Below are 14,444 nucleotides of genomic sequence, written 5' to 3'. Positions count from 1 at the left end.
AAGTATTATGTACTCTTTAAAACTGGATTTTACAGGGAAGTAAAAAAAAAAAGTATTATGTACTGTACAGAATTATATGTGCTGATGGGTTTGTTTACAGCAGCATAACCATAAACATGTGAGTCATACATTGTGCTATGATGTTATCATGGCTACAACATCACAAAGCAATAGGAATTTTTCAGCTCCAGTACAATCCAGTATAATTGTCGTATAGGTGGTTCATTGTTGACCAAAAGGTCGTTACACAGTGCTTGACTGTATTTTATATTTGGTATTCTCCGCTTGACATAGGGAATAAACTGCAAGAAAGCAGTGATTATCCTATTCTCCACTGTCTCCTAGTGAGTGCTCCTAACACAGCACCTGGTGCTCAATAAGTATTTTTTGAGTGTATAAATAGAGGGAAAAAAGACTCAAATTATTCCAAGATATTACCCATTACTATCTCTGAATGATGGACTACTGTATACTTTTTGTTTCTCTCTCTTAAACTTTATTTTACAAGTTTTCTATACTGAATATTTGTCCCTTTTACAATGAGAAAAATGCAACATACTCTATATTAAAATAATATTTGAAGCTGGGAGTGGTGACTCACACCTGTAATCCCAGCACTTTGGGAGGCCGAGATGGGCAGATCACCTGAGGTCAGGAGTTCGAGACCAGGCTAGTCAACGTGGCAAAACCCTGTCTATACTAAAAATACAAAAATTAGCTGGGGGTGATGGTGCACACCTATAATTCTAGCTACTTGGGAGGCTGAGGCAGGAGAATTGCTTGAACCCAGGAGGCAGAGGTTGCAGTGAGCCGAGTTCGCACCATTGTACTCCAGCCTGGGTGATGGAACAAGACTCTATCTCCAAAAAAAAAAAAAAAAAAAAATTGAATACCTGCTCCGTTGCCAGCACTGTGAAACTTGGATGTGTGGATGACTCTGGGAGGAGGAGAGGCACACAAGGGCAGCAGCAGTACATTCTGTTAATATGCAGCATCTATAAGGAAGAGATATGCAAATATGAAGTTAAAAATTAATATAAAAGTTGATTAATAGAATCATTTGAATAGTGCTTTGTGAATTATAAAATAACATACACTTCTCTTGTTTAGCCTTCATAAAACCATACATTGTTTATTTTCTCCATTTTATAGAACACCTATGTACTTTTAGGTGTTGGCAGCATAAGGCATAAGTATTACAGTCAGTACAGATTTTCCTGGCATTTGTTGGTTGCCATTCCCACCTGAGAGTATGTTGAGTAGCAGATTTGTCTTTGGTGTCTTCTTTTTTTTTTTTTTTTTTTGTATTTCTCACTCACTGCTTGGGCCTCTCCCCTCAGGTCTACTCTCCAAGCACATCTTGCCTTTGTGCCGCTCATTGGCTGCATAATCACCTTCTTCCCAACCACTGTGGCCCCCCTTGCTTGAGTCTAAGGTCTCCGCAGTGTGCCCCATTGTTCGAAATCACACTTCCTTCTGTATCTCTAATTCCCAAACTGAACCGCCATTTCCTGCAAAAGTCTTATCCCAGGTAAGGGCTGGAGATTTCCTGCCTGTTTAAGCTAGGCCGTGTGTGTGTGTGTGTGTGTGTGTGTGTGTGTGTGTGTGTGTAGGTGAGTCAGTGCAGTCAGGCAGTGGAGTCAGGGCTGGGCAGCCTCCAGCCCCCTCAAAAGATGTGTGTGATGGTGTAGACAGGCCTCAAGACTGGGTGGTCGCAAGCAAGGGGGATAAAGACTTGCATGCAGATTAAGGCTTACAAGTCACCAGTTCAGCCTAGATGTAAACGATTATTTACAGCTGCAACCAGGAGACAGAGGCTTGGGCAGAGGGATGCAGATCTGTATCTGTGAATGTCCTAAAGAAACAGGGGACCTTATAATAGAAGCAAAAGTGGGACTGCAATTTGAGTTAACATCAGTTCTGGGGGTAGTCAATATCACTTCCTTTTCCACTGATGATATCTTTTGTTAAGGAAAGATTGAAGGGTACGGTGGATAAGAAGAGCAATGGTGGCTGGGTGTGGTGGCTCATGCCTGTAATCCCAGCACTCTGGGAGGCTGAGACGGGAGCATCACTTGAGCACAGGCATTCAAGGCTAGCCTAGATAATATAGCGAGCCCCCATCACTACAAATATAAAAAGAAAGCCCAGCATGGTGATGCAAACTTGTAGTCCCACCTACCCAGGAGGCTGAGGCAGGAGCATTGCTTGAGCCCAGGAGTTTGAGGCTGCCATGAGCCATGATTGTGCCACTGCACTTCAACCTGGGCAACAGAGCAAGATCCTGCTTCTAAAAATAATAAATAAATAGACAAAAGAAGAACAATATTATTACTTATCCTAAAAAATCATTGTTAACAAGCCCCAGCAATGATTATTCTATGCACATCATCAAGTAGAATGTATTCCTAAACTCAGTTATCTAACAAAGTATCAATACAATTCATCCTATAAAATAGAAATGTAAAAATTTTTATTTATATATAGATGCTAAAGGAAGTATTTGGTTTTAAAAGCAAATTTTCTCTTCATCTGTGTATCTTTTGGTCTATTTGGAAAATGTAATTGCCAGGCATGGTGGCTCATGCCTTTAATTCTAGCACTTTGGGAGGCTGAGACAGGAGTATTGCTTGAGCCCAGAAGTTCAAGACCAACCTGGAGAACATAGTGAAACCCATCTCTACAAAAGAATTTTAAAAAGTTGCTAGGCATAGAGGCACATGCCTGTGATCCCAGCTACTTGGGAGGCTGAGGTGGGAGGATCACTTGAGCCCAGGAGGTTGAGGCTGCAGTGAGCCGAGTATGACCCTCTCTCAATGAAAAAAAAGAAGATGTCGGCCAGGCACAGTGGCTCCCACCTGTAATCCCAGCACTTTGGGAGGCGGAGGTGGGTGGATCACAAGGTCAGGAGATCGAGACCATCCTGGCTAACACGTTGAAACCCCGTCTCTACTAAAAAAAAAAAACAAAAACCTAGATGGGTGGAACTATTTCTAAAGTAATTTCTCCTCACGTGGAAAACAGCTCATCAATAATAAACCGTCATACCTGCTCCCCTAGGCCTGAGGATCAATGTTAGAAAATACTATGATAATTTGAAATCATGCTTGTTTTATTTACTTCTTTTCTCTTCTACAACTTGCAGGCCTCAATATTACTACAGCTGTGGAAGAGAGTCTATAATTTGGGAGATCACTCCTCCTGCGTTGTTTAGACAACCCTCCAAAAGGATCCAGAGGCTGTCACAGCCCAGTGGATTCAAAAGACAGTGTCTACTAAATAGGTAGAGTATCTTGAGAATCTCTATAAATCCTAATCTAATTTGGCCAGATGTCTCAGTATTTTTTTTCTAGTTTTAGTGTGTGCAATTTCATGAGCTAAAAGTCCACTGTGTTCCAAAGCATCAGGTAAAAAGAATCAAATATTTGCAGCAATTGTAGGTAATGAGAATATCATCTTCAGTAATTACATTTGGCTCAAATTGTGGTGAAACTAAAATTTATACTCAACCTTACCATTGTTAGCCAGTTGAAAGGAAATATGCAACTAAAACACCACAGGTTTTTGCAGTTTGTGGAATTTGTTCTCCTATATCTCTCTGACTTTGAGGATACTTTTTCTTCCTTTTGCTTTGAAGGCTGAATTTCTTCTAGTCTTGATAAGACCACTAGGTGGTACATTTTCCATGGGAGCTAAGATTGTGATATGGTTGTTGGAAAAGCTAATTCAATGTTAGGTTGCATTAGTGGAAGATATACAGTGCACAGTGATGGAGAGCTGATAGTGCTACTGTGTGCTACTTTAGTCAGAACACACTGGACTTGTATGTGCAGTTGTGGATGTTATACCTTAAGAAATGATAATAAACTTGAGACTGTTCAGAAGGTGGGAAATGAGATATTGGGCTTCTGGAAACTATGTGGTGTGAAAAATAGTTAAGAGAAATGACATGTTTAGTTTAAAAAAGAGAATAAGAAAGTGGCGACAGCTGTGTTAAAATATTTAAAGGGTTGGCAACTGGAAGAGGAAGAAGAGGTGAACGTGAAATTACTGTATGTTAATCCTAGAACTAGAAGTAGAACTTTGACAGGGCAGCAGACATCAGCTTAGTATAGAAAAATCTTTCTGACTAGCTATCAGGTAATGGAAACTGTCCAGTAATGGAAGGTGAACAGGCATTCCACCCTAATCCCTGAAAGTTTTCAAGCCACACTGGAATTGTGACTTTACATGGATTTTAGAAAAGGTTCCTGCATTCAGAGAAAGGTTGAACTAGACAGCTTGAGTCTTTTCCATCATAGAATACTGTTAAAGAAGGCCCAATTCTTCCCACAAAGTTTCCTCAATTACTTATTTATCAATTCGTTCAATAAAATCTGCTGTATACCAAATACGTAAAATTTGGTAGTTATGTATACACATAAATTTGGTAATGTATCTATTGTTATAAACAAAGGAATACTTTATTGCCACTTCTTGAGAGACCTCAGTTTGATGTTACATGTAAATAAAATGCCCTTTAGTGTTAAAACATTTTGTATTTTTTTAAGTTTATATTTCCCTGCTTTTCTAAGTAGACTTTTCTGCTGCTTGAACATACACGTAACCGTTGTTCATTGGCTTAAGCTCTTTATTATGAACATCAACTATTTTATAATACTTTAATATAGAAAACATCTCAGGAGCTGTTTAAGTATAAAGCCAAGATTTTCCTTAGGCTAAATGGTCTGACTTCCATGCTTTCAAATTATGAGATGTTTGCTTCTCATAGTTATTTCTGTTATTTCTCTTTTTGTCAAGGGAATAGTCTCTAACCAACCACTTTTTAAATCTTCTGTGAATTGGAAACAGATCACCAAGCTTGTTATAATTATGTGAAGGAAAAAAGCAAGTGCTTAGTGAAGACACACAGGGCTGTCCAATAGATGACAGATATGAGCCTGGGCTTTGTGACATATCTTTTAGTTGATTAACTAAAGGAGCTCAACTGCATATTTGAGCAAGTAGAAGAAATAATCAGCAAACTTGAACACAGGTCAATTGAGATTATCAAGTCTGAGAAACAGAAAAGAAAAAGAATGTAGTAAAATGAGCACATCTTCTGAGACTTGTGTGACACTTTGAAGAGTATCAACATAGCCGTAATGGAAATCCCATAGCAGAGGAGAGAGATCAAGGGGTGGGAGAAATATTTGAAGAAATAATGGCCCAAAATCTCCTAAATTTGATGAAAAATATTACACATCCATGAAACTCAACACACTCCAAATAGGATAAACTCAAAGAGATTCAGAACTTGACACATCGTGATCAAACTGTTGATAGCCAAAGACAAAATCTTGAAAGCAGCAAGAGAAAAACAACTCATTGTATACAAATGATTTGCAATAAAGTTAAAAAGTGATTTCTTATCAGAAACCATGAAGGCCAGAAGGCAGTGGTCTGCCATATTTAAAGCACTGAAGGATTGACCAGGTGTGGTGGCTCACACCTGTAATCCCAGTACTTTGGGAGGCCAAGGTGGGTGGATCATCTGAAGTCAGGAGTTTGTGACCAGCCTGGCCAACATGGTAAAACCTCATCTCTACAAAAAATACAAAAATTAGCCGGAAGTGGTAGCTCATGCCTGTAATCCCAGCTACTCAGGAGGCTGAGTCACAAGAATAGACTGAAAGTAAAAAAATAGACACAAATAGACTGAAAGTAAAAAAATGGAAAAAGATATACTGTGCACACCAACCAAAAAAGACCTGGATTGGCCAAACTGATATCAGACAATATAGACTTTACGACAAACATTGTTACTAGAGACAGAGAAAGGTCATTTTATATCATAAAAGAGTTAGTCCATTAAAAAGGGAGGTGGAGCGGAGCAAGATGGCCGAATAGGAGCAGCTTCAGTCTCCAACTCCCAGCGCGAGCGACACAGAAGACCGGCGATTTCTGCATTTTCAACTGAGGTACTGGGGTCATCTCACTCGGGAGTGCCGGACAATCGGTGCTGGTCAGCTGCTGCAGCCTGACCAGCGAGAGCTGAAGCAGGGCGAGGCATCGCCTCACCTGGGAAGCGCGAGGGGGAAGGGAGTCCCTTTTCCTAGCCAGGGGAACTGAGACACACAACACCTGGAAAATCGGGTAACTCCCACCCCAATACTGCGCTGTAACACCGGCACACCGGAGATTGTATCCCACACCTGGCCGGGAGGGTCCCACGCCCACGGAGCCTCTCTCCTTGCTAACACAGCAGTCTGCGGCAATCTAACCGCAAGGCAGCAGCGAGGCTGGGGGAGGGGCGCCCGCCATCGCTGAGGCTTAAGTAGGTAACTAAAGCCACTGGGAAGCTGGAACTGGGTGGAGCTCACAGCAGCTCAAGGAAACCTGCCTGTCTCTGTAGACTGCGCCTCTGGGGACAGGGCTCAGCTAAAGGAGTAGAAGCCTGTGAAACGCGAACGACTCTGTCTGACAGCTTTGAAGAGAGCAGGGGATCTCCCAACACGGAGGTTGAGATCTGAGAAGGGGCAGTCTGCCTGCTCAAGTGAGTCACTGACCCCTGAGTAGCCTAACTGGGAGACATCCCCCACTAGGGGCAGTCTGACACCCCACACCTCACAGGGTGGAGTACACCCCTGAGAGGAAGCTTCCAAAGCAAGAATCAGACAGGTGCACTCGCTGTTCAGCAATATTCTATCTTCTGCAACCTCTGCTGCTGATACCCAGGCAAACAGGATCTGGAGTGGACCTCAAGCAATCTCCAACAGACCTATAGCTGAGGGTCCTGACAGTCAGAAGGAAACCTATCAAACAGGAAGGACACCTAAATCAAAACCCCATCAGTACGTCACCATCATCAAAGACCAGTGACAGATAAAACCACAAAGATGGGGAAAAAGCAGGGCAGAAAAGCTGGAAATTCAAAAAATAAGAGCGCATCTCCTCCTGCAAAGGAGCACAGCCCATCGCCAGCAACGGATCAAAGCTGGTCAGAGAATGATTTTGATGAGATGAGAGAAGAAGGCTTCAGTCCATCAAACCTCTCAGAGCTAAAGGAGGAATTACGTACCCAGCGCAAAGAAACTAAAAATCTTGAAAAAAGAGTGGAAGAATTGACAGCTAGACTAATTAATGCAGAGAAGGTCATAAACGAAATGACAGAGATGAAAACCATGTCACGAGAAATACGTGACAAATGCACAAGCTTCAGTAACCGACTCGATCAACTGGAAGAAAGAGTATCAGCGATTGAGGATCAAATGAATGAAATGAAGCGAGAAGAGAAACCAAAAGAAAAAAGAAGAAAAAGAAATGAACAAAGCCTGCAAGAAGTATGGGATTATGTCAAAAGACCAAATCTACGTCTGATTGGGGTGCCTGAAAGTGAGGGGGAAAATGGAACCAAATTGGAAAACACTCTACAGGATATCATCCAGGAGAACTTCCCCAACCTAGCAGGCCAGGCCAACATTCAAATTCAGGAAATACAGAGAACGCCACAAAGATACTCCTCCAGAAGAGCAACTCCAAGACACATAATTGCCAGATTCACCAAAGTTGAAATGAAGGAAAAAATCTTAAGGGCAGCCAGAGAGAAAGGTCGGGTTACCCACAAAGGGAAGCCCATCAGACTGACAGCAGATCTCTCGGCAGAAACTCTACAAGCCAGAAGAGAGTGGGGGCCAATATTCAACGTTCTTAAAGAAAAGAATTTTAAACCCAGAATTTCATATCCAGCCAAACTAAGTTTCATAAGTGAAGGAGAAATAAAATTCTTTACAGATAAGCAAATGCTTAGAGATTTTGTCACCACCAGGCCTGCCTTACAAGAGACCCTGAAGGAAGCCCTAAACATGGAAAGGAACAACCGGTACCAGCCACTGCAAAAACATGCCAAAATGTAAAGACCATCGAGCCTAGGAAGAAACTGCATCAACTAATGAGCAAAATAACCAGTTAATATCATAATGGCAGGATCAAGATCACACATAACAATATTAACCTTAAATGTAAATGGACTAAATGCTCCAATTAAAAGACACAGACTGGCAAACTGGATAAAGAGTCAAGACCCATCAGTCTGCTGTCTTCAGGAGACCCATCTCACATGCAGAGACATACATAGGCTCAAAATAAAAGGATGGAGGAAGATCTACCAAGCAAATGGAGAACAAAAAAAAGCAGGGGTTGCAATCCTAGTCTCTGATAAAACAGACTTTAAACCATCAAAGATCAAAAGAGACAAAGAAGGCCATTACATAATGGTAAAGGGATCAATTCAACAGGAAGAGCTAACTATCCTAAATATATATGCACCCAATACAGGAGCACCCAGATTCATAAAGCAAGTCCTTAGAGACTTACAAAGAGACTTAGACTCCCATACAATAATAATGGGAGACTTCAACACTCCACTGTCAACATTAGACAGATCAACGAGACAGAAAGTTAACAAGGATATCCAGGAATTGAACTCATCTCTGCACCAAGCGGACCTAATAGACATCTATAGAACTCTCCACCCCAAGTCAACAGAATATACATTCTTCTCAGCACCACATCACACTTATTCCAAAATTGACCACATAATTGGAAGTAAAGCACTCCTCAGCAAATGTAAAAGAACAGAAATTATAACAAACTGTCTCTCTGACCACAGTGCAATCAAACTAGAACTCAGGACTAAGAAATTCAATCAAAACCGCTCAACTACATGGAAACTGAACAACCTGCTCCTGAATGACTACTGGGTACATAACGAAATGAAAGCAGAAATAAAGATGTTCTTTGAATCCAATGAGAACAAAGATACAACATACCAGAATCTCTGGGACACATTTAAAGCAGTGTGTAGAGGGAAATTTATAGCACTAAGTGCCCACAAGAGAAAGCAGGAAAGATCTAAAATTGACACTCTAACATCACAATTAAAAGAACTAGAGAGGCAAGAGCAAACACATTCAAAAGCTAGCAGAAGGCAAGAAATAACTAAGATCAGAGCAGAACTGAAGGAGATAGAGACACAAAAAACCCTCCAAAAAATCAATGAATCCAGGAGTTGGTTTTTTGAAAAGATCAACAAAATTGACAGACCGCTAGCAAGATTAATAAAGAAGAAAAGAGAGAGGAATCAAATAGACGCAATAAAAAATGATAAAGGGGATCTCACCACTGACCCCACAGGAATACAAACTACCATCAGAGAATACTATAAACACCTCTACGCAAATCAACTAGAAAATCTAGAAGAAATGGATAATTTCCTGGACGCGTACACTCTTCCAAGACTAAACCAGGAAGAAGTTGAATCCCTGAATAGACCAATAGCAGCCTCTGAAATTGAGGCAACAATTAATAGCCTGCCCACCAAAAAAAGCCCAGGACCAGATGGATTCACAGCTGAATTCTACCAGAGGTACAAGGAGGAGCTGGTACCATTCCTTCTGAAACTATTCCAATCAATAGAAAAAGAGGGAATCCTCCCTAACTCATTTTATGAGGCCAGCATCATCCTGATACCAAAGCCTGGCAGAGACACAACAAAAAAAGAGAATTTTAGACCAATCTCCCTGATGAACATCGATGCAAAAATCCTCAATAAAATCCTGGCAAACCGGATTCAGCAGCACATCAAAAAGCTTATCCACCATGATCAAGTGGGCTTCATCCCTGGGATGCAAGGCTGGTTCAACATTCGCAAATCAATCAACGTAATCCAGCATATCAACAGAACCAAAGACAAGAACCACATGATTATCTCAATAGATGCAGAAAAGGCTTTTGACAAAATTCAACAGCCCTTCATGCTAAAAACGCTCAACAAATTCGGTATTGATGGAACGTACCTCAAAATAATAAGAGCTATTTATGACAAACCCACAGCTAATATCATACTGAATGGGCAAAAACTGGAAAAGTTCCCTTTGAAAACTGGCACAAGACAGGGATGCCCTCTCTCACCACTCCTATTCAACATAGTGTTGGAAGTTCTGGCTAGGGCAATCAGGCAAGAGAAAGAAATCAAGGGTATTCAGTTAGGAAAAGAGGAAGTCAAATTGTCCCTGTTTGCAGATGACATGATTGTGTATTTAGAAAACCCCATCGTCTCAGCCCAAAATCTTCTTAAGCTGATAAGCAACTTCAGCAAAGTCTCAGGATACAAAATTAATGTGCAAAAATCACAAGCATTCTTATACACCAGTAACAGACAAGCAGAGAGCCAAATCAGGAATGAACTTCCATTCACAATTGCTTCAAAGAGAATAAAATACCTAGGAATCCAACTTACAAGGGATGTAAAGGACCTCTTCAAGGAGAACTACAAACCACTGCTCAGTGAAATCAAAGAGGACACAAACAAATGGAAGAACATACCATGCTCATGGATAGGCAGAATCAATATTGTGAAAATGGCCATACTGCCCAAGGTAATTTATAGATTCAATGCCATCCCCATCAAGCTACCAATGAGTTTCTTCACCGAATTGGAAAAAACTGCTTTAAAGTTCATATGGAACCAAAAAAGAGCCCGTATTGCCAAGACAATCCTAAGTCAAAAGGACAAAGCCGGAGGCGTCACGCTACCTGACTTCAAACTATACTACAAGGCTACAGTAACCAAAACAGCATGGTACTGGTACCAAAACAGAGATATAGACCAATGGAACAGAACGGAGCCTTCAGAAATAATGCCACACATCTACAACCATCTGATATTTGACAAACCTGAGAAAAACAAGAAATGGGGAAAGGATTCCCTATTTAATAAATGGTGCTGGGAAAATTGGCTAGCCATAAGCAGAAAGCTGAAACTGGATCCTTACCTTACTCCTTATACGAAGATTAATTCAAGATGGATTAGAGACTTAAATGTTAGACCTAATACCATCAAAACCCTAGAAGAAAATCTAGGTAGTACCATTCAGGACATAGGCACGGGCAAGGACTTCATGTCTAAAACACCAAAAGCAACGGCAGCAAAAGCCAAAATTGACAAATGGGATCTCATTAAACTAAAGAGCTTCTGCACAGCAAAAGAAACTACCATCAGAGTGAACAGGCAACCTACAGAATGGGAGAAAATTTTTGCAATCTACTCATCTGACAAAGGGCTCATTTCCAGAATCTACAAAGAACTCAAACAAATATACAAGAAAAAAACAAACAACCCCATCCAAAAGTGGGGAAAGGATATGAACAGACATTTCTCAAAGGAAGACATTCATACAGCCAACAGACACATGAAAAAATGCTCATCATCACTGGCCATCAGAGAAATGCAAATCAAAACCACAATGAGATACCATCTCACACCAGTTAGAATGGCAATCATTAAAAAATCAGGAAACAACAGGTGTTGGAGAGGATGTGGAGAAATAGGAACACTTTTACACTGTTGGTGGGATTGTAAACTAGTTCAACCATTATGGAAAACAGTATGGCGATTCCTCAAGGACCTAGAACTAGATGTACCATATGACCCAGCCATCCCACTACTGGGTATATACCCAAAGGATTATAAATTATGCTACTACAAAGACACATGCACACGTATGTTTATTGCGGCACTATTCACAATAGCAAAGACTTGGAATCAACCCAAATGTCCATCAGTGACAGACTGGATTAAGAAAATGTGGCACATATACACCATGGAATACTATGCAGCCATAAAAAAGGATGAGTTTGCGTCCTTTGTAGAGACATGGATGCAGCTGGAAACCATCATTCTTAGCAAATTATCACAAGAAGAGAAAACCAAACACCGCATGTTCTCACTCATAGGTGGGAACTGAACAATGAGCTCACTTGGACTCGGGAAGGGGAACATCACACACTGGGGCCTATCATGGGGAGGGGGGAGGGGGGAGGGATTGCATTGGGGAGTTATACCTGATATAAATGATGAATTGATGGGTGCTGACGAGTTGATGGGTGCAGCACACCAACATGGCACATGTATACATATGTAACCTGCACGTTATGCACATGTACCCTAGAACTAAAAGTATAATAAAAAAAAAAAAAAAAAGGGAGGTGGAGGTTGCAGTGAACAGAGATTGCACCACTACACTCCAGCCTGAGCTAGATAGTGAGACTCTGTCTCAAAATAAATACATAAATAAAATAAAGCACTGAAGGAAAAAGACTGTAAGCTAATAAAAGAGTTTTTTAGCAAAATTATCCTTCATAACTGAAGGCGAAATTACAACATTCCCAGATAAGCAAATATTGAGAGAATTCATTTCCGGCAGACCTGCTTTATGAGAAATAATAAAGAAAGTCCTTCAGGCTAAAGTGAAAGGACAGTTAGCCTGGGCAGTATAGTGAGATCTCATCTCTACTAAAAATGAAAAATTTAGTGGGGTGTAGAGGTGAATGCCTGTGGTCCCAGCTACTCGGGAGGCTGAGGCAGGAGAAATTGCTTGAGCCTGGGAGGTTGAAGCTGCGTTGACTGTGTTACTGCATTCCTGCCTGGGTGACAGAGTGAGACCATGTCTCAAAAAAAACAAAAAAAGACATTTGACAGTAACTCAAATCCAAATAAGGGCACAAAAAGAGTTAACTACATAGGTAAATATAGAATGTAGCACATTTTATATAGTACATTATAATTACATTAAAATGTAAATATGTATATATTTTTGTTTATAACTCTTTTTCTTCAACCTGACATAAAAGACAACTGCCTAAAGCAGTAACTTTTTTTTTTTTTTGAGACAGAATCTTGCTCTGTCACCCAGGCTGGAGTGCAGTGGCGCGATCTTGGCTCACTGCAAGCTCCCCTCCCGGGTTCACACCATTCTTTTGCCTCAGCTTCCCAAGTAGCTGGGACTACAGGTGCCTGCCACCACGCCTGGCTAATTTTTTTTTTTTTTTTTTTTTTGCATTTTCAGTAGAGACGGGGTTTCACCATGTTAGCCAGAATGGTCTTGATCTCCTGACCTTGTGATTTGCCCCCCTCGGCCTCCCAAAGTGTTGGGATTACAGGCGTGAGCCACGGCACCCAGCCAAAAGTAACTTTTATGCATTAAAGGACACTACCAAGAGAGTGAAAAGACAACCCACAAAATAGGAGAAAATTTTTGAAAACTATATATCTGATCAGGGACTAATATTCAAAATATATAAAAATAATCCTGAAAACTGTACAATAAAAGACAACCCAATTTTTTAAATGGGCAAAGGATTTAAATAGACATTTACCCAAAAAAGATGTACAAATAGACAAGAAGCATATGAAAAGATGCTGAGCATCATTTGCCTTCCTGGAAATGCAAATTAAAATCACAATGAGATACCACTTCACACTTACAAGAATGTCAAGGATGATGATAAGAAATAATAAATCAACAAAACAATAACATATCGTTGAGGATGTGGAAAAATTGAAACCCTTATACATTTCTGGTGGGAATGTGGAATACTGCAACTGATAAAGAAAACAGTTTTTCAGTGCCTCAAAATGTTAAATATGGAGTTATTATATGAGCCAGCAATTAGACTCCTAGACATGTACTCAAGATAATTAAAAACATACGTTCACACAAAACTGGTACACAAATATTCCTAGCAGCATTATTCATAATAGCCAAAAACTGGCAGCAATTCAAATGTTCATCAATGGATGATGAATAGATAAACAAAATGTGGCAATCATAAAATGGAATATTATTCAGCCATAAAAAAGAAAGTATTGATATATGAATCTTCTAAACATGCTAAGTGAAGGAAGGCAGACACAAAAGGCTACATATTTGTATGAGTCTATTTATTTGAAATTCCTGGCCTGGTGCAGTGGCTTACACCTGTAATCCCAGCACTTTGGGAGGCTGAGGTGGGCAGATCACTTGAGGTCAGGAGTTCGAGAACAGCCTGGCCAACATGGTGAAACCCCATCTCTACTAAATAAAAAATACAAAAATTAGCCAGGCATGGTGGCGTGTGCCTGTAATCCGAGCTACTTGGGAGGCTGAGGCAGAAGAATCGCTTGAACCCAGGAGGCGGAGGTTGCAGTGAGCCCAGATAGTGCTACTGCACTCCAGCCTGAGTGACAGAACAAGACTCCATCTGAAAAAAAAAAAAAAAAAGAAATTCCAGAATAGGCCAATCCATAGATCCAAATCCATAGAGACTGAAAGTAGATTATTGGTTCCCAGGATTCTGAAATTAGATAGTGGTGATGGTTGCATATCTTTGTGAATATTTTAGAAACCACTGAATTGTATACTTTAAAAGGGTAAATGTTATGGTATGTTGATTGTATCTCATCAAAAAACAAAACCAAACTAATAGCCTACCCCTGGAGAGTAATCATGTTTTTATTTGAGAAAAAACATTTTCCATATTAGGCTTGTAAGTTTGTCATTTAATTGGTAGGTTTTTGATTAGGGAAAGAAATATGTGGAGAACAGCCTATGAAAATTGGCCAAGTGGCTGGCAATTATGACCAG

At 40.5% G+C, this 14,444-nt stretch overlaps 1 protein-coding gene across 1 annotated transcript in view; it reads left to right on the top strand.

Annotated features, from left to right (window-relative positions):
* THEGL (theg spermatid protein like) overlaps positions 1–14,444 on the top strand; it is an 87,923-nt gene that overhangs the window by 56,454 nt on the left and 17,025 nt on the right. The window contains exon 5 of the mRNA XM_023192249.2: positions 3,146–3,283. Within this exon, the coding sequence (XP_023048017.1) occupies positions 3,146–3,283 (138 nt within the window). The remainder of the gene's footprint in view (positions 1–3,145; positions 3,284–14,444) is intronic.

This window comes from Piliocolobus tephrosceles, chromosome 3 (assembly GCF_002776525.5).
Source record: "Piliocolobus tephrosceles isolate RC106 chromosome 3, ASM277652v3, whole genome shotgun sequence".
Lineage (NCBI taxonomy): Eukaryota > Metazoa > Chordata > Mammalia > Primates > Cercopithecidae > Piliocolobus > Piliocolobus tephrosceles.
This window is presented reverse-complemented; position numbering and strand designations above follow the sequence as displayed.